At 37.8% G+C, this 23,070-nt stretch overlaps 1 protein-coding gene across 9 annotated transcripts in view; it reads left to right on the plus strand.

The window, feature by feature from the left end:
* Positions 1 to 22,187, plus strand: part of NRXN3 (neurexin 3) — a 1,709,419-nt gene extending 1,687,232 nt beyond the window's left edge. For 5 of the 9 annotated variants that reach the window (XM_078393277.1, XM_078393271.1, XM_020794338.3 and 2 more), the window contains one exon: positions 18,600 to 22,187. In XM_078393277.1, the coding sequence (XP_078249403.1) occupies positions 18,600 to 19,525 (926 nt within the window). In that variant the 3' untranslated portion in view covers positions 19,526 to 22,187. The remainder of the gene's footprint in view (positions 1 to 18,599) is intronic. The other 4 variants (XM_078393299.1, XM_078393311.1, XM_020794345.3 and 1 more) reach the window with 1 other exon arrangement.
* The last annotated feature ends 883 nt before the right edge of the window (positions 22,188 to 23,070 follow it).

Consider the following 23,070-nt stretch of genomic DNA (forward strand, 5'->3'; position numbering starts at 1 on the left):
ATTAACATTCTATCCCATTAGATTTGCTCCACTGTTAAGTTTCATTTTGTTGGTGGTTATTATGCTAGTGTGTATTAATAATCACTCAGGAAGCTCAAATGTAATGGTTGTTAGTGACCCAAAAATCAGCCTATAGATTCTTTGTATCCAGTAACTGTTAAATTGTAGGCTATACTAAAATTAGAAGAGAAGAGACAAGTTTAAGTATCCACATTTCTCTGAAGTATAAAGCCACACAGAGAAACTCAGCAGTCATTTCACAAGCTTCTGTTCATATGTCAAAAGATTAAGTTAGCAGTTTCGGCTCTGTTAGTGGAATTGTTCAAATTCAATATGCCATTTCTCCATAGCCTTTGACTGAAACCCCGTCACCTGGTTCAAAAAGATGGAAGCCTGTTGACCCCTTTACTCTTCCTCAGTTGAATTCTTGCTTTGACTTGCTGTCCAGTTTTTCAACAACAAAATATTCCAGATTTGGTTTCCTACAGTTCAACTCAGTCCTAAACATGTCAAAGAGCATCTTGCAGAAAACCAAAAACTTTAATTCTACTTTCTGATGTCATGCAACCAACTAAGAACACCCAGAAAAAGAAAGAAAGAGTGAGAAAGATTCCCTGAAATGAATGAGATAACTCTGTAAGTTATATATCAGGCAAGCCCTGTTGAATTTTCATTGCAATTACAAGAAGTTGTCATTGGGGAGAACTGAGCTTAAAGCAAAGATTGATAACAACAACAATTTAGTTTCCAGATAATTTTGTCTCAGAGTCCTTATGCATCTAAACCTTAGAACAATCAAAGGGATTGATAAAAGTCAACACCCTGTAAGATCTCATGCCAATGACCAGGCCTATTGCTGTTTAAACTCTTGCAGTGATCAGAATAAACCAGATTTCCATTGTCACTCACTGTTGACTTTTATTTTGAATAGAAACTTCTTTAGTCCTTTCTTTTATCTCATGGGCTGTTATCTTTGCAGTTAAGGTCATGTCTAGGGAAGAGGAAATCTCTTCGTCTCATGCTCCTTGCATTTCTTGACAGCCCACTGGCATCCTCATTCTGTTCCAGTTCTGGATCAAGTAACAAGAGCAGGGGTTCCCACCTTTCCCTACTGGAAATTTGTGCATATTTCTATCTGCATTTTTGCACAATGCATACAGTTTTCTATTGAACTTTTCTACGGACTAATGTGTGTTTGTGGACATTTGCCAAATGTATGCATTATTAGCCACACAACGTTTTCAAGTGGATTTCTGCACATTTTTTCTCTTCAAACATTTTCTAAGAAATGTATGGGTTTCTGTTGCAAGATCCACTCCATTCTGCTACCAGTCGAGACCAATCTTAGGAGACGTGAGATAGACATATCTGTAGGAAAATGCAGATCTTGTTAGTTCTTTTTCCATGTCATGTCAGACAGTGATCCTACATCTTAGAAAATTCTGGATCAAGTTACCAGTTCCATTCAGCATCGACTCATTGAATCAGTTGCTGAATTTTGATACTTACATAAATCCCATTAATTGAATGGCTCTACTCTAGCAATTGGATTCAGGAAATAATATTTTAAGATATATAGGAAAATTTTTCTAATCTATTTTTCCTGCTTCTGTTTTAATCGGTATAGCAGTTGGTACATGGAACATTCCTTTTAAAAAGAAAAGGCAAGTGTTGGAACCTTTTTAACAACACCAATATCACCCCCATCCTAAAATACACATTTTTGTTCCCCTCAATTGCTTTCCACCATGTGAGGGTAAGTTTGTCAAAATCACATGGACATATAGTTGTAATTTACTAAACTATGTCTACTCAATTTACTAAACCGCTATAATTTTCTAAACTGCCTCCAGTCCAAACAAGTTCTACAGCAATCATAAAAAGCATGATAGTCATGTCGATAGCCTCCAGATGGAAGCATTGTTGCATGCTACTGGTTTCTGATCCTTGCTCAGTGACTTACTTACTGGCTGGTAAGGGAACAAAAGAAAATGCCTTGTACAAATCTAGATCACTGGTACATCTAGCTTAGTATCATTTATGCTGAACAGCAAGCATTCACTAATGTTGCAGTTAAGACTCATTCTAGACCAAGTTGTAGAGGCCAGGATTGTATCAGGAACCATTTGCCTGCAGAACATATAAGTGTGCAGATAATTTAAGAAGACAAGAGAATATCCTTAGGGCTGAGAAGACAACTGTTTTTGTTTAGTGATGGCACAACATGGATCAGACAGCTAACCTGGGCAATTGCTGGAGACAGGGTATGTTTCCTTTTATAACCTAACGATATCACAGTGTTTGAGGTTTTACTATGGACACTGTCGTGTGAACAAGAGATACTCAAAGCACAAATATCCAAGCCATTTCCATGGCTCCCGGTAAGTAGAGTTAACCACAATTAGTACTTCCTATAGCTATATATCATGAGTATTGTAGAGCATTCTTTTGAGTATTCTGTCTCTTTCTTATTTCTGCAATCTGTCTATAATTGGATCTGACGAAAGAGATGATACATCTGTTTACAACCAGACACAGAAATAGATTATACATCTATCTAGAAATAGATGATGAAATAGATGATTCCCCTTGACACATGTTACAGCACCTCAGTCAGTGAAAATGTGGATAAGAAATTCCCATGTACACAGTACAAATATATTCCTGTTCTTTGCACCAACGCTCTTTTGGGAGGACATGTTAAATGAAGAGGCATCTAAAATATTTCCAAATAATTATAAAATTAATAATTATCAAATAATTATTATTAATTATTAATGTTATATTAATTAATATTAGTTAGTTAGGCAGCCTTCAGTCTCGAAAGATTATGGTAGCGTGCTCTGTATGGAGGGCTTGGAACAGCACCTAGTGTGGCTGAGAAGGCCAATTCGAGAGTGACAGTCCCTTCCACACTGAAGACAAATCCAGTCTGTCCCCTGTCCGGCTCCCTGGTTTTGCTGCTTTTGTGACTTCCTCTTTGCCTCGGCCTGCTGGGCAAGGGTCTCTTCAAATTGGGAGAGGCCGTGATGCACCGCCTGTCTCCAGGCTGAACGCTCAGATGTCAGGGTTTCCCATCTGTTGAGGTCTATTTAATTAATATTAATATTACTATTAATAATATTAGTACTAATATTAATAATTAGTATTAATAATTAATTAATAATGATTGTTGTGGGTTTTTCAGGCTTCTTGGCCATGTTCTGAAAGTGGTTCTTCCTAACGTTTCGCCAGTCTCTGTGGCCGGCATCTTTTGCTGTCCTCTGAAGATGCCGGCCACAGAGACTGGCGAAACGTTAGGAAGAACCACTTTCAGAACACGGCCAAGAAGCCTGAAAAACCCACAACAACCGTTAGATCCCGGCTGTGAAAGCCTTCGCGAATACAATTAATAATGAATTATAATTAATATTTAAAACTAATAGTTATTATAATACATCAAGCAGGTATAATTTATTGCTTCCATAAGCTATCACACAGGGGAGAAGAATGCTACTGAACTGACTTGTGAGCCCTCTTCCCCTCTTCTCCCTCATGGGATTACAGTCAAGGGGCAAGGGGGCAGTAGGACTGTACTCACTGGTGCCACTGACTCTGTCACTTCGCATCACTGATCTTAATAATCTTTCATGTGTTGGATGGATAATGACTGAAGCAAAGAGCCTGAATTTACACACTGCATGTCTGCACAGTGCAGGCTGCTCAGTTCAGAACTTCCCTATCGGTTTCACTTCTAAAGGTGGCAAATATGAGCATTTGGTCAAGACAGACGGAATGAGATCAACAGACAGTTTTATCACTTCTATGGGACTGTAATCACATAAAAGAAGAGATGGAATCATGTAGTCCATCTGCCATATACAGACTTCCAGCAATGTTTCTGTGGATCTTGGAGCCTCCAGTGAATTAATTAATTAATACAGAAATAAAACAAGGAGAACTTCACCTCCAGAAGCCTCAAAGAGGCATCCCCTTGCACCTTGTTTTAGCAAAAACAAGAATAAAAACTCCCAAGTTTTTTACAAACTAAAGGTGACCTGATCTTCCAGACACTTCTGGTTTCACTAGGAGGGGCTGATATGGTCCATGGCATTTCTGAGGGCAGAAAATGAATTCCATATCTTCTGCAGTTGCTTGTGAATTATTATTAAGAGGAAGGAAAACCATATTTTTCCATGTATAAGATGCCCTCATGTATAAGACGCCCCCATTTTTCTAATCCAAAATTAAGAAAAATAAGTGGGGCTTAGCAAGTGTAGGGGGAAAGGGATTAAAGCACTGCAGGATCACTTTGATCCCTGCTTTCCCCTCCACTGTTTTTTGTTCTCTCCTCAGACTACTTCCATGTATAAGACGACCCTCAAAAGATTTTAGACAAAAATATAGTTGTATACAGGGAAAAATATGGTAAATAGGACTGATAGAAGTCCAAAAACTAGCATACAAGTAAATGGAGCCTCACTATATTTTCCAGCAAACCCGTGATAGGATAATAGATGATATTATTGGATTGTTCCATCAGTAGGGATGAGTGTGGATTTTATTGAGCTTATTTTTAATAGAACTACCAAATTTGCAAATTTCATATTTGGGAAGAAAGGACTTGACAGTTCAAAATCAGGGTGAGAAAGAGCCTAGAACATACAGAATCATCTACTAAGGCTTTTGAACCTAATATTCCAAGCTTTGGTTCCAACAGCGTGACCAGGTTTCTAACAACACAACATACTAGGCTGTATTGTCCTCTTGCTACACACAGAGAGACATATTTATACATGCACTCATACATACTGTATATATAAATATATCTGGACTGAACATTTCCTGATTTAGTATATTTAGCCTAATAGTTTATTTCTTATAACTTTGCTTTGACACTGATCCCTATAATGACCTCAGTCAGGGAGAGATTTTTGTACATATCACATGGATGCATCAGGGCTTAAATATTCACTGCCTCCAGAGTGCTTTGAAGATGAAAAGCAACAGTGATGCTAAGGGTTATTCACAAAAAAGTGGGAGTTTTATTGTGCTCGACCCCAAACTGTGTGGCATTTGTTTTATTAATGACTGGTGGGAGGTTGGCTCTCTTCTTCCTGCTATGTCAATTGTCAGGAAAAGAACACGGCTCCCTCAGGGAACTGTCGACTTAGGGGAGAAAGCAGCAATAGCCAGCAAATGTTTTCTTTCCAGGCAGAACAGGGAGAATGAGATGAGAATGTATACATGTAAGAAGGTATAGCACTTTGTAGGCAGTAGTAAAACATAGTTCATTCTTACAGGACTGAATGCACCATTGTACCTGAGGGCAGTCACCTACAGTAGGTGATGGGTCAAAGGGCCGACTATGTGGAACACAGAGCTGTGTCTACCAGTCTCTTGCAACTCTTTCTACACTCTGTGAACTGCCACCCTAGGCAGCGATCTCATGTGGGAGAATGAGAAGAATTCTTTGCCCTTACAGTGGGGCAGTGGTTGCCAGGTTTTCTTGGACTACAACTCCCAGAAATCCTGGCCAGCACAGCTGGTGGTGAAGACTTCTTGGAAATGCAGGTCAAAAATACCTGGGTTACTCTAGATTGGAAACAACTGCAGTAGGGAATGGGATGTGAAAATAAAAAGAATTGAGCAATAAGTGCCTCTGAGATACAGTATATCCATCTTCAAAAAGAAAATTATGGGTACAGATATGGAATTCTTAATTTCACCAGGATCTCTTAAGTGAAATACATGAAGACAACTGTCTGAGGTGAGGCAGCAAATGGCATCCTTTCATCCTTCCCCCTCAATCTTGGTATATAAGAAGCTACCTGAGGCAAAAAGTCTGAGATGCACCTCTCCATGGAAGCAAAAATATAACACTCATAATATAAGACTTGTTTGATTATTTTGAAAAGTGGTGGAGCCAAAGAATAACTGTCAATTGTAAAAGAGGAATAACTGCACAGAAAGAAAAGTGTCCTAGCCAAGTTGTGCTTCATTCTGTGGAAGTGTGTGTGACTGTGAGTGAGAGAAAAAGGGAGAGAGACAGAGAGAATAGAATGCTACTAAAAAAATAATTCAGAGAAATGACCGTGGCTACTAAGTCCATATTCTTTTTTTCCTGGTTTTGAAGAGTTGGCAGAAATATTCTCCACATCTGGTCAAGCAAGCAAGATGGGAGAGACATAGTGCAGTTTAACTGGTTGTGAAATCCAAACATCATATTTGAAAATGTAATTTTGAAAAACCAAATTACCTAGATGACAAATGGCTAAACTCCCCATGTTTAGAGAATGACTGAAATGCTGCCATTCAACAATTAAATGTGCAAATGTACCACATATCAATAACTCAAAATAGCATTATAATAAACTGTAATAATCTCATAATAGCTTTCGCGAAAAATTGTTCTGCTCAACGTACCATGATATTTAAGGCTTGCTAATCCTGTCTTTGCTTGTTTGCTTTTTGTTTACTGATTATTACAAACTCCTTCAATTGGGTTGGTGCACCTGTTTTCTGGAGACTGTACAGCAGCAAACTTGCAAAAACAATAGCAGGATTGTGGTGTACCGGTAGAGGTTTGAAGGCCAACACAGTTAAAGCTTCACCATGGCACTGTTAGATGGTAATCCAGTAGAGTGATGGTGTTGTGGATTTTCGAATGAAATGACTTATAACTGACTGAAATGTCTGAATTGCCTGGTGGGAAAAATTATGAAGTTTCAAAGCAATTGTGCAGGAACATGGATCATGCATTGAAAGTCAAGTGAAAGCATGATTGCCCATTTGTGAAATTTCTGGAGACTGAAAGAGGCCATTGGTTCAGGTTGCTGGTCAGGAATAGCATCCAGGAAATTTATCTTACTGAGTGTTGATGAAGCACCTCATTGCACTGTGCAAAGATGAATATTTCCACTTTTCTGTATTGCAGGCAATCTCCAAAGAGTGCAATTAATAAGTCCAGTCCCACGACCAGTGTATTCTAACCCAGCCAGGTTTACTTGTCCTGATTAACCCTCTCCCAAATGGGACCCATTCTCTCAAAGGAAGCAATATAGACTGCCTGTTCACCCCTCCAGGAGAAGCAGACATGGCTTTCTAATAGATAGAGTGTTCTCATACTTACCTACTTTTCCAGAGAGGTGGAACACTCTCTCATCCACCCCAACTCCATCCTCTGTCTCAACCAGCCTGGGACATTTTTTTTAAGGAAGAAACCCAAGAATATGTTTGGGAACCTCTTGATACTCTCCCTTTGTAGTGCTGATTCCTGTACTATGAATCTATAATCCCATTTGCCCATGGCAATTGCTCTTCATTTTCTCAGTGGGGTCTGAAAGTACACACTGGTCATGCTGTGAAGGGCTCTTTTAACATCTTTGTTGTATTGCTATGCACAAGGCTACTACCCTCCATTAGCTTTCATTATTAGCAAAGCCCATAGTCTTACTAAGATCTTGCTGATTAACATTCAGAAGACCCAACCTTTCAGTCCTTATTCGGGAACACTGCATCAATTTCTTGCCAGAATTGGCATTGTTTTGTTTTATCTAGCAAATTGTTCATTTGCTAGCTAGGATTATTCTGCAATTCAGTGCTCTACAACCAGTCTTGAGAGATCTACTATGATGTGCCATCCAAATAGGAAGTAATAATTTTTGTGTGATTTTTCTAAAACTGATCTTACCTACAATAACAAAAACTGTTGCTGTATTTGAAGCCATTGAGAGCATCCACCCATGCTACAAAGGATGCAATCCTATGCATGCTTATTTGGGATGAATCACAATTGTGTTCTGGTAGGATTTCTCAATAAACATGTGTATGATTGAGTTGTACATGGATTTTAAAAGCTCTTTATGTATCTAGAGCTGTCTATCCAGTGGAGTGCTGTTGTTACCAATCCACCTTGGATAAATGAACTGATGAGGCCTGTTTGGTTGGGTTATATGGTCCTAATACTCCCCTTTTAATGTTACAAAGAGCAATAAATGAATTTTGTAGTGCTGCCTCCAAATTACATCCTCTCTATTTGCCCCTTTTATCTGTCCCTAGTTTGCACAGTGCTCTCTGGAATGTGCTTTGCCCCTAGTGGACAGTTGTGGAATGACATACCTGCAACCACCCTCTTCCTTGAATTGTCTCCTTTAACCTCCCTTCTACCTAACCTAACCACCCTCCACTCCTAGCTTGCTGTTGTTTCTTCTACTTTCCCTAAATGCAACTTACTTTAAGCATGCATTATTATTATTAACATCCTACAGTAAAATAAAGCTATTTTATAACCCATTTGTCAATATCAGCCAATTTATTATATATTTTCCTATGTCTATTTATGACGTACATCCAGACTGCACGTTTTCCCTTCGTATTTATTTATTTTTTCTTTTAAAAAGTAATAAATGGCTTTTTTTTTAATTTAGAGAAAAGCAAATGTAAAGGGAGGGGTGGTTTTTAGTGGCCTTTTTTCTCCTGCCAAATAGTTCAAACGCTTTTTTAAAAATGGGACTTAAATCCATTAAAAAAAATTAAAATGATAAAAGTGTCCCTAGACTGCTTTGTCTGTTCCTTTTTGGTGTGTGCATCTGGTTTGTTCATCTTTGAAAGTGTGTGGATTTTTTTTCCTTTACAAGTATTCAAAACAAAACAAAAAAGTATTAAAAACCAAATAATCATTCTCTTCTCCCTCCTTGCTGGGAATAAAGTGGTTCTTTTTTCTTTTTTTCCCCCTTTCCTTTCCTTTTTTTAAGTATGCCTATTTTGATATCTTTTCTTTTTCAAATGTTGGATTTCTATCTTAGATTTGGTTTGTTCCAATCTAACAACATAAACATTATTGGATTGTTTTCTGAATTTTCCCCCTCTATCGCACTCTTTAAATAAGGGACGATTTCAACTGCAGAACCTTATATAGCCCTACTTTTAAAAAAATGCACTCCTTTTAAAGGCATAGCTTTAAAGTCATAGCCATTAAATGTGAGATGGGGGCACGGATTATGAAAGCACTACGAAAAGCCTGCTACTCCTGAACAGTCATGGCTGTGTACAATTGACCTCTTATACCTGAATCTGAATCCTGTAACCCAGATATTAGAGACTTGATAGACATGGAAAAAAATGATAAGGAGATGACACTCACTGGAACTGCAGTTGAAGTTGCTCCCTATGCATAAATTCTAGTTTCCTTGTTTTCCTTTTTAATATGATTATTATTATTAATTATTTGTTTGTATATTTTACTGCTTTTAAGTAGGAAAAAAGTTTGAACTGTTCTTATTATTTGAGAACGTTAATGAAACTGTAATTATTATTATATTTCTTAGTAATTTTTTTGTAATTTGCATGTTGAAGAAGTTGCAGCTTAGGGTTTGTGAGATTGTCAATGTTAGTTTTGTTCTTTCTTTTTGTTGATGGGCATGAATATGCTCATTTGTTTTTGTATATTGCCCATCCCTTCCTTACAGCCAGAAGCTCTAATGCTGCTAGATCACTCCGTTCCGCACTTACATGGACATGGCAACTGACTTACACATTCACTCCCATCATCTTCATCTGTGTAGTACACTCATAGACTGTACACCCCCATTCCATCTACCCGAGGCATCTTTTCTTCCCATAAGTCCCCCCCCTCACTCTCCTACCCACCCTTTCTTTAGCATTGTTTAAAACTTTATGTGCAGTCATCCATTCCTTAAAACATACACACTCCAAATTCTAGGGAAAAAGAAAAGAAAATGTTTTATTTAAAAAATATACAGAGAGACAGAAAGATATCCAAACAATTTTTTTTTTAAAAAAATGAGAAAATAAAGAAAAGGTGAAGAAGCTGATTCTCAAACACCATTTAAAGGTGTCATCCACCGAACATTGCTTTCGTGTAAGTCCCATTGATGTTGGGCATGTTTGTCAGCAGTGGTAAGGGAACTTAAATTCTGTAATGACAAGATGCACAGTTTTTTTAAAAAAATCTTTTAAAATCATTCCACGTGAACTACCTTTTTCAAAAGGCAAAATTCAAATTTACTGTAACAACAAAAACACAGTAGGAAAAAAGTTTCCCGTTTCTTATAGTGCAGGGTTCTTCTTATTTTTCTTTTCATGTTATGTGGTGTGGATGTATGTGTTGTTGCCTCCCTGTATCACCCTTTGTCGTAAATAATTATTATATTAAAAAAACAATGAAAATAATATACTATTTGACAAAAAAGTTTTTTAAAGCAAAAAAAAAAAAAGACAACAGCAAAATAGAAAAAGGAAAAGTGTCTCAAATGTGGCAATTCTTTTGTCCAAGAGCATTCTTACACAACTTTCTTTTATAAATTTTTCTTTCATGCCAAAAAACATGCGGGCAATTTGTTGATGTAAGTTGACGATATGAAATTGATGTGGTATGATGCTTTCTTCTGACTATTTGTATATGTGTATTTAATATATTTTTTAAAAAAATTACACTTGTTTTTTTTTCTTGTATGATTTATATTTCCAGTCGTGTTGGGTTTTCTCTTTTTGCTTTTCAGTAAAGTGAATGACTTGTTATTGTTGCTTTTAGTTCAGAGCTTTAACCTTTGCTGTGAATGCAGTTATATTTCAGTTTACAATTATTTTTGTTTCTGTAGATGTCTTCCTTGGTTTAATTTTGCAACGTCGTTGTTTTAATATTTATTTTATGGTCTGCATTTGCTATGTACTGCTGATAACTACATTATTGCACTTTTTAGGGGGCTAACAAAGCAGATGTTAGTTTTCCATTCATGATCAATCTATCTCAAGCAAAGCCTTTCTTTTTCAATGCATTCCTAGTATGTTCATTGTAACAAACAGAAATGAAGAAAAGAAATTTATCTTATATTCAGGAAAAGAGATTTCCATGACATATAGTTTAATTGCATTCTTACAAATGGATATACCATTTTCAAAACTTTAGTATTTAACATTACCTATTTTGGTTGAGAAGACACTCTCAAGTGCACTGTATCCAACACCATGAAAGTAAAGACTATTGAAGATAACTATAGAAGATAACACTACAATATCTTTTACCCATATAACAATTTCAAGTTTGATTAAGCCCGGCTCCTATCTTACGAAGATTCTTTTTCCACTAGTGGATTTCTATAAAGAAAAGGTACTAACTTCTTCTATTAAAACAGATGGTATTTTTCAAGGGAGCATAAAAAGGACATGCTGTCAGGTACATGATGCAAAAGAAGCCAGAAGAATGAAGGCTATAGTGTAGCCTTCTCCTTCTTCCTACATAGCTATGCATATAAAATCAACTAAAATACTGTTAAAACTGGAAGTCTTATGACTGAGCATCCCCACCATAGTCATTTAAGGGCTTCATTTGAACCAAGTGAAGATATCAAGATGTCATTCAAACAGGATTAAGTTTCATGAACTTCACAAACCTGTTTTTGCTCAAATGAAGCCCTAAGCATTCTCAAGAATCTGAGCTACAGATGAATTGTCTAAATATCTCATTAGCTTGATCCACCCCAAGCACATTCAGTGATTGTAAACATAGCAGCCCAAAGTGAAATGAGAAGCAATATGGAGCAGCCAAAGATTCTAGTTGAGACTGGTTGTGTCAGCACAGTGATAGAGCTCTGCAAGGAGTCTCCAATCCTGAAAAACCCTGGCTCAAGTATAGGACCAGCACAGCAAAAAGAGTTTATGTTCGTAGGTATGGTTTTCAAACCTTGACTCTCACACTGATGTGAATATAAATGTTCATTTTTCGGTTTGTTAGAGATTCAGGGTGAAAAAAAATGCATAGCTCTAGGCTGGACCACTAGCATACTTTGCTCCCAGCTTTCATAAATTCCAGCAGCTTTCTAAGAAGGCCCCTTTGGAATTACATCTTTCTTTCAAAACATTAGAAATGGATGTGATCTTGTAAAGTTTAAGTGAGGACAAATTTCTTCTTCAAAAGTAGTCAAGGGACCTATCTAGGAGCAAGGTAAGGTTATTCAACGGTGGAAGAGAGAGAGGTCCCTTCCTTGTGGTATTACCTGTCGGTTTCAATTAACCAAGATAGGGAGAAGGTGAGGGAATATTAAAAATGTTCAACTACTGAAGCACTTTCATGTTACCGTCAGGTTCCAACAGCAGATCAAGGAATATGGCTTGAATATGTCCCTCCCCACAGGGAACTGGCAAGGAACCAAATCATTGGAAGGTTTTAAAAAATACACTGTCCTTCCTTTTCTTCCTTTATTTTATTTTTTACTAAAATGTGCATCTTTCACATTTAAAAATGGGAGGGAGGGAGGGAGAGAGACAGAAGAAAGAAAAAACGAAAGAACGAAAGAAAGAAAGAAAGAAAGAAAGAAAGAAAGAAAGAAAGAAAGAAAGAAAGAAAGAAAGAAAGAAAGAAAGAAAGAAAGAAAGAAAGAAAGAAAAGGAACAATGTGTGATTCTTTTCTGAAGAAAAGTATTTTCCCTCTAAAAGAACAACTGAGTTGAAGTGCAAAAAAATAAGCATGAAATGCAAATGATAGCCTTTAGATGTTGAAATTCAGATACCTGAGGATGCAGAAACACAGTACTGGGCTTTTTTTGACCGGCATATAAAAGCATCTGGAAAAGACACTGGGATTGTTGTATGCATCCCTTTATAGTTAAAATACAGACTTTGAAGGCGACCCTTTCAATACATTTTTTCCTTATGATTTTGGTCCCATATCTCTTTCATGAGTGCACACCAGTGATACCATCTTGGTCATAAAAATGAGTAATGGGAGGGATGCATCATCTCTTCTTCATTTCCCTCTCCCCAACTTTGATCACTTGATGTCCATACATTCATGATTTGCCCACAACATCCACGCAGTTCAGAAAGGTTCTTATTAAATTTTCAACACTCCATCTTTCCCTGTGTCAGAAGGGCCCTTACTAGAGATCAGCCCCAGAGGTATGAATTATATATCTATAAATACACTCATAAAGCAAAATGCAGGGCAGCCTTCAAGGCTGAAGTAGACCTTTTATGTCCCTAGTGATATTGCTAATTTAAAGGAAAGCACAATCCTATCAAACAAGTATATGTCCCAGATTTTAAAACACTAACTCTAAGGAGCATGGAGTGCTTATTCTAAAAAAGAAGGAAGTTACAAAGTCAATCTTAGAGATTTGTGTTTTCTTGGGCTACCATTTGTCATCAGGCAAACGTCAATCCTCTCAGAATGAATTGCTCATTTCTATTTGTGGCATTTTTCTCTGGCCAAATAGAAGCTGATTTGGCATCACTAATATACCAGAAGAAGCCGTTGTAAGTGCTTCTTTCCATTTCCTCTTGAAGCACTTTGTTGTCAGCACAAATCATTTCAATAAATGTTTGACCTTCTGCTGGAAGTACAAAGCAGACAGGAAGCAGGAAGAGGTTAAATGTAACAGCATCATCAGAACAAGACACAGAAGACCTGTTAATATTCCTGAAAATATATTTTGAATTCTCAAATCATTCTCCAAAAGAACTAGTAAGTACTCAGAAGAAGAGGAGGAACAGGAAGATCAAAAGGAATCTCCAGTGAAGCCAAGCAAGAGATTATTAAATAGATGATTGGATAAATTTTCATTTTATGCTCCCTGGTAGTTAAATAATGAGCATTTCCTCAGTTTAGGTTGCATTAACACAAGACACCTTGATGAATGATTTTGGAAATCTGTTGTATTCTTCACCTGCAGCATGAGAATGAGACAAGCACTTTTTCTCCTCATGGTTTCTGAAATCTGCACCAGATCTCTCTGTGCAAAACTAGTGTCTGTTCACTTTCAAAAGCTAAGCACACACAAGAGAGAACAAAAGAGAGAAAGTGCAAACATAAAAGGATTGGCTGATGCAGGCAAATCATACAGTGTGTCTAATTTTTAAAAAAGATGGCACCTATCATGATTTTGTACAACTTGCATTGTTTCCATTATTTGTACAGAGATCTTTCTTGAAAATGCCAGATTGCTAATCAAAACTGATAGAAAATAGCTTAACCCCTCAAAACCAAGGAGAAAGGTTTCACAGTTTCGCGTTCTCATGCAAGTGAGGATTTGTACTGATGTAAGACATTGCTAGTCCATTCTGCAACTGGAAACTGAATTCTATCCCAACAATTCTTAATTCAGAGAACCCTGATGTTCTTATTTAAGATTCCATTGGGGTGCCAACAGTTCTCCTTGAATCCCTTCAGGTACTGCTGCTGCAAATAAAGAAGCATCCACAAGGCTGATGAGTAGTCTAACCTCAACTGAACCTAGTAGGTAGAGTGATGGACTTTTCCAGCATGTGTGACTCCAAAAATTTTCTTAATTCAGTGTCGACTAAGGCAGAGGGAAAGCTATATATTTACACTACAGTTCCCAAAACCTTCTCTCCCCCCCCCCTTGCTTTAGAATGGTTAGTGGCTGCTAGGGGATTTGAGGAGCTGTAGTACAAAAACAAGCTCTGTGAAGCAGAAAACAAAGAATTGTAGCCAATTCTAGTGTTGAAACATTAGTGGTCAGGCTGGCTGGCAAATTGTAGTCATTTAGTGGTCAACTCAGTGCTATTAGCTCACTGAATTAGGAGGACTTTGGTGAGTCAACACCTATTGATTCAACAGACTTACTCGAGACTTGCAATAGGAATTCAGCCCCTGTGAGATGCAGGCCATTTCTGCACATTCTGAGTGGTCACCCTATTATTTCAACACTTAAAGGTCAGAAGCAGCTTCCCCAGCCCCAGCCCCATGCAGTATAAGGAACTACTGATTAGAAGAGGAAACAGACCAAGTAACACCCTGCGTATAGCTTTCCCTTGGATTCCTTGCCATTATACTTGAACATGGGTAGTCATCATCTTGAGTACTATGTCCAGTTTTGAACACCACACTTTCAGAAGGATGCAGACAGACTGGAACAGTTTCCGATGATGGCAACAAGGATGATCAGGGGACTGGAAAACAAGTCCTGTGAGAACAGAGGAAAAGAACTAGGTATGTTTAGCTTTGAGAAATGAAGCCTGAAGAGAGATATGATAGCGCTCTTCAAATACTTGAAAGGTTGTCATACAGAAGAGGAGCAGGATCTGTTTTCAATCATTCCAGAGTGCATGACACATAATAGCAGGCTCAGGTTACAGGAAGACAGGTTTCAGCTGAATATCAGGAAAAACGTCCTAACTGTTAAAATGGTACAGCAGTGGAACTAATTATCTCTTGAAGTGGTGAGTGTTGCAATACTGGCAGCATTAAAGAGAAAGTTAGCCATCTATCAGATATACTTTGATTTGATTTCCTGCATTATGCAGGGAGTTGAACTTGAAAGTCTTACAGGCCCTTTCCAACTCCATGACTCTATGATTCTGTGATAAATTAAAATCATCTTGGCATCAGTTTAAGACATCACACTTTGGCTTTCTTATCCCCAGCACCCCAGTCATCATTAAAAGTTTCCTTGTCTCTAGGGCAGTGGTGTCGAACTGTGGCCCTCCAGATGTTCTTGGCCTTCAACTCCCAGAAATCCTGGCCAGCAGAGGTGGTGCTGGCCAGCAGAGGTGGTGCTGAAGGCTTCTGGGAGTTGAAGGCCAAGAACATCTGGAGGGCCACAGTTCGACACCACTGCTCTAGGGTGAACCTCAGACATTTTGCTGCCTAAGGCAGAACAGCAAGTAGGCTGTCTGTAGCCACCAAAATCAAGGTGCATAATATATATCTTGATGTTGGGGCACTCACCACTCTGGTCCATGTGCTCATAATCTCGAGATTAGACCACTGTAATGCGCTCTACGTGGGGCTATCTTTGAGACTGATGCGGAAGCTCCAATTGGTGCAGAATGCGGTGGCCAGAATTCTCAGTGGAGTGAGGAAACATCAACATATCACCCCTACCCTGGCCACCTTGCATTGGTTGCCCGTATGATTCCACGTTGATTTCAAAGTTTTAATGATCACGTACAAAGCCCTAAACAGTTTAAGGCCTCAATACTTGACGGAATGCCTGCTCCCACCTAGATCTACCCGTACCACTCAATCCAATCAAGAGGGGCGACTGAGGAGCCTAACACCGAAGGAGGTCTGAAAAGAAAAAAACAAGACACCGGGCCTTCTCGGCGGTGGCGCCTTCTCTTTGGAAAAAACTCCCTTCTGAGATCCGTTTGGCCCCCTCGCTGCACACTTTTAAAAATCAACTTAACACCTAGTTATTCAGACAGGCCTTCCCTCCAGGCACTATTTAATTTATTCTTCTTCCAAACTTGAACTATTGCTATCATTGTATAATGCTGTAACTGTTATTATATATTAATTGTTTTTATCTTGTCTGTTGTGAGCCGCCCAGAGTAGACAATGTCAAACAAACAAACAAATATAAGGCCAGTCAAATAGTTTTGGCATGAAGCAGACAATACCACAAGCCTTTCTCCCCTTTCTGATAATAAAAACCTGACCAAAATCCAGTTGTGAAAATGCCATAAGGGGGATTGTGCAAAGGGTTTTCACAATATTCCGGCTATCTGTCCTGTGTCTCAGCATGTGGTCAAGTGTGCATTTAAGTGCATGATGATCTGAGTACCTATGAGCACCCAACAGACAGTTGGAACAACCATGCACACCAGTTACAAATAGAAACAAATAGAGAAGGATGAATTTTAATTTCAAGGGGAAATAAAACTGACCTTTGAACAACATCTCTGCTTTGAAAAAAATATAATTCATTAGACTTAAAGTGTTGCTTTTTAGAACATGAGATTTTGGTGCTCTTGTGAGAAGGGACACCCAAGCAGATAATAACAAGACCACCAAGATCATTTCCCCTGTGAAGATATCTGCCTTGTATAGGTGACCCAACAGATCCATTTATAAGCACAAGCAGGGTTCTTTCCCAATAACAAAGATACTTCAAATGCTTTAGATAGGCAGTTGAAAACTGCCAAATGTATGACTGCAAATGTGAGTTTCAGATGGCATAGTAAAATGGCAAATGACTGCCAGTATATAGTAGTGACTAAACTGCAGCTTTAACCAACTTTCAGTTTTGTTCAGGAATCTACTCAAAAGGTAGCTTGATACTTATATAACTAATCAGTTCTTTTCTAAAGAAGAATAGTCTAGCAGATGCTCTGGGTTGAAAAACCTAAACAGATGAAGATAGACTTGATTTCTTATTTCTATGCCAGTTGAACCTCAAAACATTAGGAGGCGAATCACAAGCATTAGCTATCATACAAATATTTGGTACCAGTTTAATACAACTATAACCCTGAGCTAGAGTGATCAGTTCCAATATGCCAGTAGTATGTGCCCAAATGACTGGTATCTGTCATTTGTAAATCACAACATATGCAATAAAACCCTTTTAAATCTCATTTACTTAGTCTTCTTTGATGGGTGTACCTGTACAAGGGTGCTTTCTACTTGTTAGACTAATGCCTTCTTCACAAACACTTCTGTTGATTCTCTTCTTCCAGCATTTCATCCATACTAAAAGGTACTGAATTAAATGACCATAGCTCCATACCCAACCTTAAATGATTGTATAGAAAGTAACTATGTTATTAGGGCTGTGAAATTACATTTCCACCTTCCACCCCTACAGTGGATGATTTTAAAAGCCTGCTGCCCAAAGATACTGCTATATTGGTTTACACAAACTTAAAAAGAAACGTCAACCAACAACCTGTCAATGACAATTAGGGCAGAATAATTTTCTTTGAAAATTTTGAAGAGCACTCAAGGTGAAACACAAATGAAGGACACACAGAACATAGCAACAGTACCAGAAAGTTCTTATTTCTTCCTAATTCAGATTGATTGTTGAAGCAAAACACAAATAATATAGACAACTTGATTTGGAATGAATAAACTAATTTCAAAGTAGGGCTTAGTTCCTACCATCTTTTGCAATCTGTTAATTAGAGCTTTCATTCCTTTAAAAAAAAAGAGAGAGAGAGGCATTAGTGTGAAATGCATTAAGCAGCAGTGGATGAAATTTTACAGGAGTTCTTTGCTGACACACTCTATGGGGAATAGTTTCAGCCACTCAAACACCTCGTACTGTACTGTTTTGTAAATTCATACTGTAGCTCACAATGGAAAATTATGACATTATAGTTGCATATCATTCAAGTCACCCAGCTTTTCCTCAGTTTGAGAAAATCATATATTATGTGTCATTCAATTTTTTTTCCAAAAAAAAAAATCAACCCCACACCTCAGAAGACTACTATTTCTCCATTGAGTAAGCCGGAGTGTAACTAAGGCTGTCATTACAATCAAACATCCATTTCCTGGAAAACAAAATGTGATATATAGGAAAGACACCATGTCTAAATTCTACAAGTCACTTTGAGAGTATCTTCAACAACCAAATCCCATAAGTCTTGCCTTTGCTAAGTCTAAAAGATCTGGCCTTTCCACTGTCAAAGCAAGGTGGGTGAAAAAGTTGTAATGGGTCCAAGAAATATTGTGCTCATTGGCACAGATCTGCTGGTCTGGTACTTTTAGACTCCTCTACACACACACACACACACACACACACACACACACACACACACACACACACACACACACTTTCAGACATATGGGGGGGACATGCTACACTGTATTGAACATGTACTAACCTTTTTCTTTTTCTTTTCTGTCCAGGAGGTGAATTAGTTATCCCTCTTCTTGTAGAAGACCCTTTAGATATCCCTCCTATTGCTACTCGTGCACCTTTCATTACACTCCCCACTACCTTCCGCCCCCTCCTCACCATTATTGAGACCACCAAAGATTCCCTGTCCATGACCTCTGAGGCGGGGTTACCTTGCTTGTCGGACCAAGGCAGCGATGGTTGTGATGATGATGGCTTGGTGATATCTGGGTATGGCTCAGGGGAAACCTTTGACTCTAACCTGCCCCCTACTGATGATGAAGATTTTTACACCACCTTCTCCTTGGTAACAGATAAGAGTCTTTCCACTTCAATCTTCGAAGGTGGCTACAAAGCACACGCACCCAAGTGGGAAGCCAAGGACTTTAGACCTAACAAAGTCTCCGAAACTGGTAGGACTACTACCACAGCTTTGTCCCCTGAGCTGATTCGCTCCACAACTTCGGCCTCGACTGGGATGGTGCCCAAATTGCCAGCCGGCAACATGAATAACCGTGACCTCAAACCCCAGCCTGATATAGTCTTGCTTCCGTTGCCCACTGCCTATGAGCTAGACAGCACAAAACTGAAGAGCCCGCTAATAACTTCCCCCATGTTCCGTAATGTGCCCACAGCAAACCCCACGGAGCCGGGAATCAGACGGGTTCCGGGGGCCTCAGAGGTGGTCCGTGAGTCGAGCAGCACAACGGGGATGGTCGTCGGCATTGTGGCTGCTGCCGCCCTCTGCATCCTGATCCTCCTGTACGCCATGTACAAGTACAGGAACAGGGACGAGGGGTCCTATCAGGTGGATGAGACGCGGAACTACATCAGCAACTCGGCCCAGAGCAACGGCACGCTCATGAAGGAGAAGCAGCAGAGCACAAAGAGCGGCCACAAGAAACAGAAAAACAAGGACAAAGAATATTATGTGTAAAAAAAATTGAATACTTATTTATATATATAAATATATAAATACCTTATGAGATATAACTGAATCAAAACTGTTACACGGCTAACAAGATTGGGAGCTACAGTTTGTGTTTAAAACAAATATTGAGAATAAACATTTCAGCTGTTGACTGCTAAGTTTTCAGTCATCGCTTGGAGTCCCAAACTCTGCCCTACTGTATCATAAAGCACACTTAGCGTTCTGAAGAAGGCCTATGCAGCATTACCATGGTGGCGGACTTTAAAGCTTTCAGACCTCCTCCTCAGTTGAACTTTTCTGCAAGGGCAGAAGACTTCATGGCTTACTTGTTTCGTATCTCCAAGTGAGTCTTTAAAGATGTTCATGATCTTTGACTGTATGCTATTTTTTTTTCAGTTTAATTATTTAAAAAAATAACAAAAAAAAGAAAAAGAAAAAATGCAAATGTTATAAACGAAAAAGAATAACTGATCTGGCCATGTCCAGCTTACGTATCATTTTTCAAGATGTGAGGGGGGAAAGAAAAATAAATGGTTTGGGGTTTTCATTCTGTTTTTTTGTCTGAGTTTTTTTCATTTTCTGTGAGAGTTTTTGGGAGAATGAGCCAGGACATATGTCAAGAAGAAAACTTGGGGAAAAAATGTAATAGAGACTCTTGCCATATATGAACTGAAGTTCTACCACGGTGTTCGCTCTACATATCAGATTGTGTTGTCTCTTGAATCTGTTGTCTGCAGTAAGTTGTTAACATTAAAAAAAATGTGATGGGGTAGCAGTGATGATGATGGTGCTGAGACTGGAGAATGAGACTGGAAACCCCCTGCCCCAGGATCTGGCTCCAGTATTTGTAAGTGAAGTCATATGAAGATAAAACTGCTTTTTCCTTGACAAGGGGCCACCAATTGTATTTGGCTATCATTTATAGTATATAGTAGCACAGCTAAACTATGCGGGAAAGGGGGATTTTGAAACCAAACCAGGCAAAACATAACTCCTTAGCCATTCTGAATTGAACAGACAAGCAAAAATGAAGGAACCCTTCTTTGGGTTCTGGCTCTTGGTTGATGATGCATGAATGCAAACAATAGTAATCATTTGAATTAAGTGTTTAGAAAGATTATATTGAGTTCAACTTGTTGATAAGAACTAGAAAATGTCACATAAGCCAAAAAAACATGTTACAGAGGAGTACAAAATAGGGGTGGGTTTTTCCCCCCAAATCATGAAGTTGTGTTTCATATATAACAGTTTAATTTTGTAGATTGACATCTCTAATTTGCTGTCTTTTCATTTGCCCTATTCTCCCTTTCCCTTCTCTTTTATATGAAAGAAGATAAATTTAAAGTCGCTATGACACACAGAAATAAAATAAAAATTAAAAGAGCTTATTAATAGTATAATATATATAAATTATATATATATATACAGATATATTTATCATGGTATGTTTGATGGGATGACTGGAACAGAAATGCTGTTAAAGTCTTAATATGAAATGAGAATGTTGTAAAGAAAAATGTTTTTACAAAACAAAAAATGCTAAACTTTGAAAATGTGAAGAGTGTGCATTTTAACTTTGTCACAGTTATCTGTGTCAAAAAGATTTTAAGATAAAAAATAAGATTTTGTTTACATATTTTACTACAATTTTTTTTCTGGCTGGTGTAATTTCTAGATGGGTACCCTAATGTACATAATGCTATGAGGTTTCATTGGGTTATTGTTTATATTCAGTGTACTTAATTTTGCTTGTGTTTTTTTTTAAATCTTCCATTATTTTGAAAGAGAGCAACTTGATGTACAGGATAAAATAACCAACTAAGTGTTTTTTGGCCACAAATATCATGTGCAAAATAAATAAATGAATTACAAAGCAAAAAAAGAGGGAAAGAAAGAGGTAATGAGAGAAAAAGAGACAGAGAAAAACCCACAAAAAATTCTGAGAGGACTCTGGCATATAAGAAATGTACAATTTTTCTGTGTACAGATGAAATCTAATCAGCTGTTTAGGTTTAGAAATCTACTCTTGCTGGTGTTTATAAGTCGCATGAATCTTTGACTTTGAAGAAGTGTTATCCAATGCACACACGCACATGAGAACAAAATAAAAAAGGCAGCCTTCTCAGATGATTTGAGAAGAGGCTTACCTGGCTAACAAATCTTTTCAGTGTGTGTGAGGTTGTGTTTGTTTTTTTTAATTTTTTTTTACACTACAACAGAGGGGAAAAAATAGACAGGTTTTTCAAATGGTATGAAAGCACGATTTTAGACATGTTAACTGGCCGAACATATACGGAGTTGATTATACCTTGATGTCTGTAAAAGATTGCTGCTGTTCTTGAAGTCTTGGAGTCTTGTGAAATGGTTTTCTGCTTTCTTTCTTTATCTTTTTTTTTTAATTTCAGAAAAACCATCTTTCTGTTCCTTTTTTTTCTGGTGTCTTTCTATTGGACAGTTTTTTTGGGAACATGTGCATTTCTGTATGTTGGTTTTTACCATACCTTATTGTTTTTCTGGACAGAACCTTGAAGATTTTCTTTAATGTTATTGTGCCGTTATTGCTTTGTTTTCCCCTTCCCTCTGCCATTTCTTTTTTCTCCTGTTCTTTTCTTTTCATAATTGCCTTTTCGTTCAAGGATATGCTTAGCAATAAAATGTTCTTCCCAAAGCCCTTGTTGTTGCTGTCACTTTCTGTCCAAACACTGATAGAATGCTCCTTTTTCATAGGAAGTCTGTATATATGAAGACACCAGTTTTCTTTATTATTATGTTAGTTCCTCCATGAGAAAGAAGGGTATCATATATAGGTTGATCACATTTTATTTTCAAAATAATCCTTTGATATAGATGAAACTGAGAGGGAGATTTTCATGCAGTTTTGTGGCTCTGCAGATATTGAACAGATGTTGAACTTGGTTCTCTTACATTTAGACCCAACAATGTAACCAAAACATCATATTAGTTATACGTCTTCGTCTTCTTCTGTTTATTAAGAATATGATATTTCTATGCTTTGAGCAAAATAATCTATATTTTTGTATATTATTTTATTCATGAGGTGCCTATAAAATAAATTTACTTGGTGTCAGACAGCAATCTTTAAAAGGAAAACACAATCAAGTGAGGGTCTTTTGAAGATGTGTGATTACTCTGATATGAGTAATCCCTCTATCAATTTAAATCACAGCTATTTATGCAAAGTTGCTATGGCCAGTTCCTCATTTGAGGGCTATCCTTCTTGTAAAGGATCAATGAGAGAATGAATACCATACCATCAATGAGAGAATGAATCCACCATAGCTTACATTCCACTATCATAACCTTTAAGAACCCAGGGTCACCTCTGTGGCACAGTGAGGCAGCAGGGAAGATTCTGTAGAGAATACAATATAATCAAAGAAAAAACTTGAAAGCTGTACAAAATCCAACCCAATAAAGTTCAGTATGTATGCAATACAAAGCTAAAACTGTTGAAGGAGCAGAAGAGTGAAACCACCAAAATGTCATAGGGCTTAAATAGCAATGTTTTTTTTTATTTAAAAAAAAACAAG

This window comes from Pogona vitticeps, chromosome 1, assembly GCF_051106095.1.
Source record: "Pogona vitticeps strain Pit_001003342236 chromosome 1, PviZW2.1, whole genome shotgun sequence".
In the NCBI taxonomy this organism is placed as follows: Eukaryota; Metazoa; Chordata; class Lepidosauria; order Squamata; family Agamidae; genus Pogona; species Pogona vitticeps.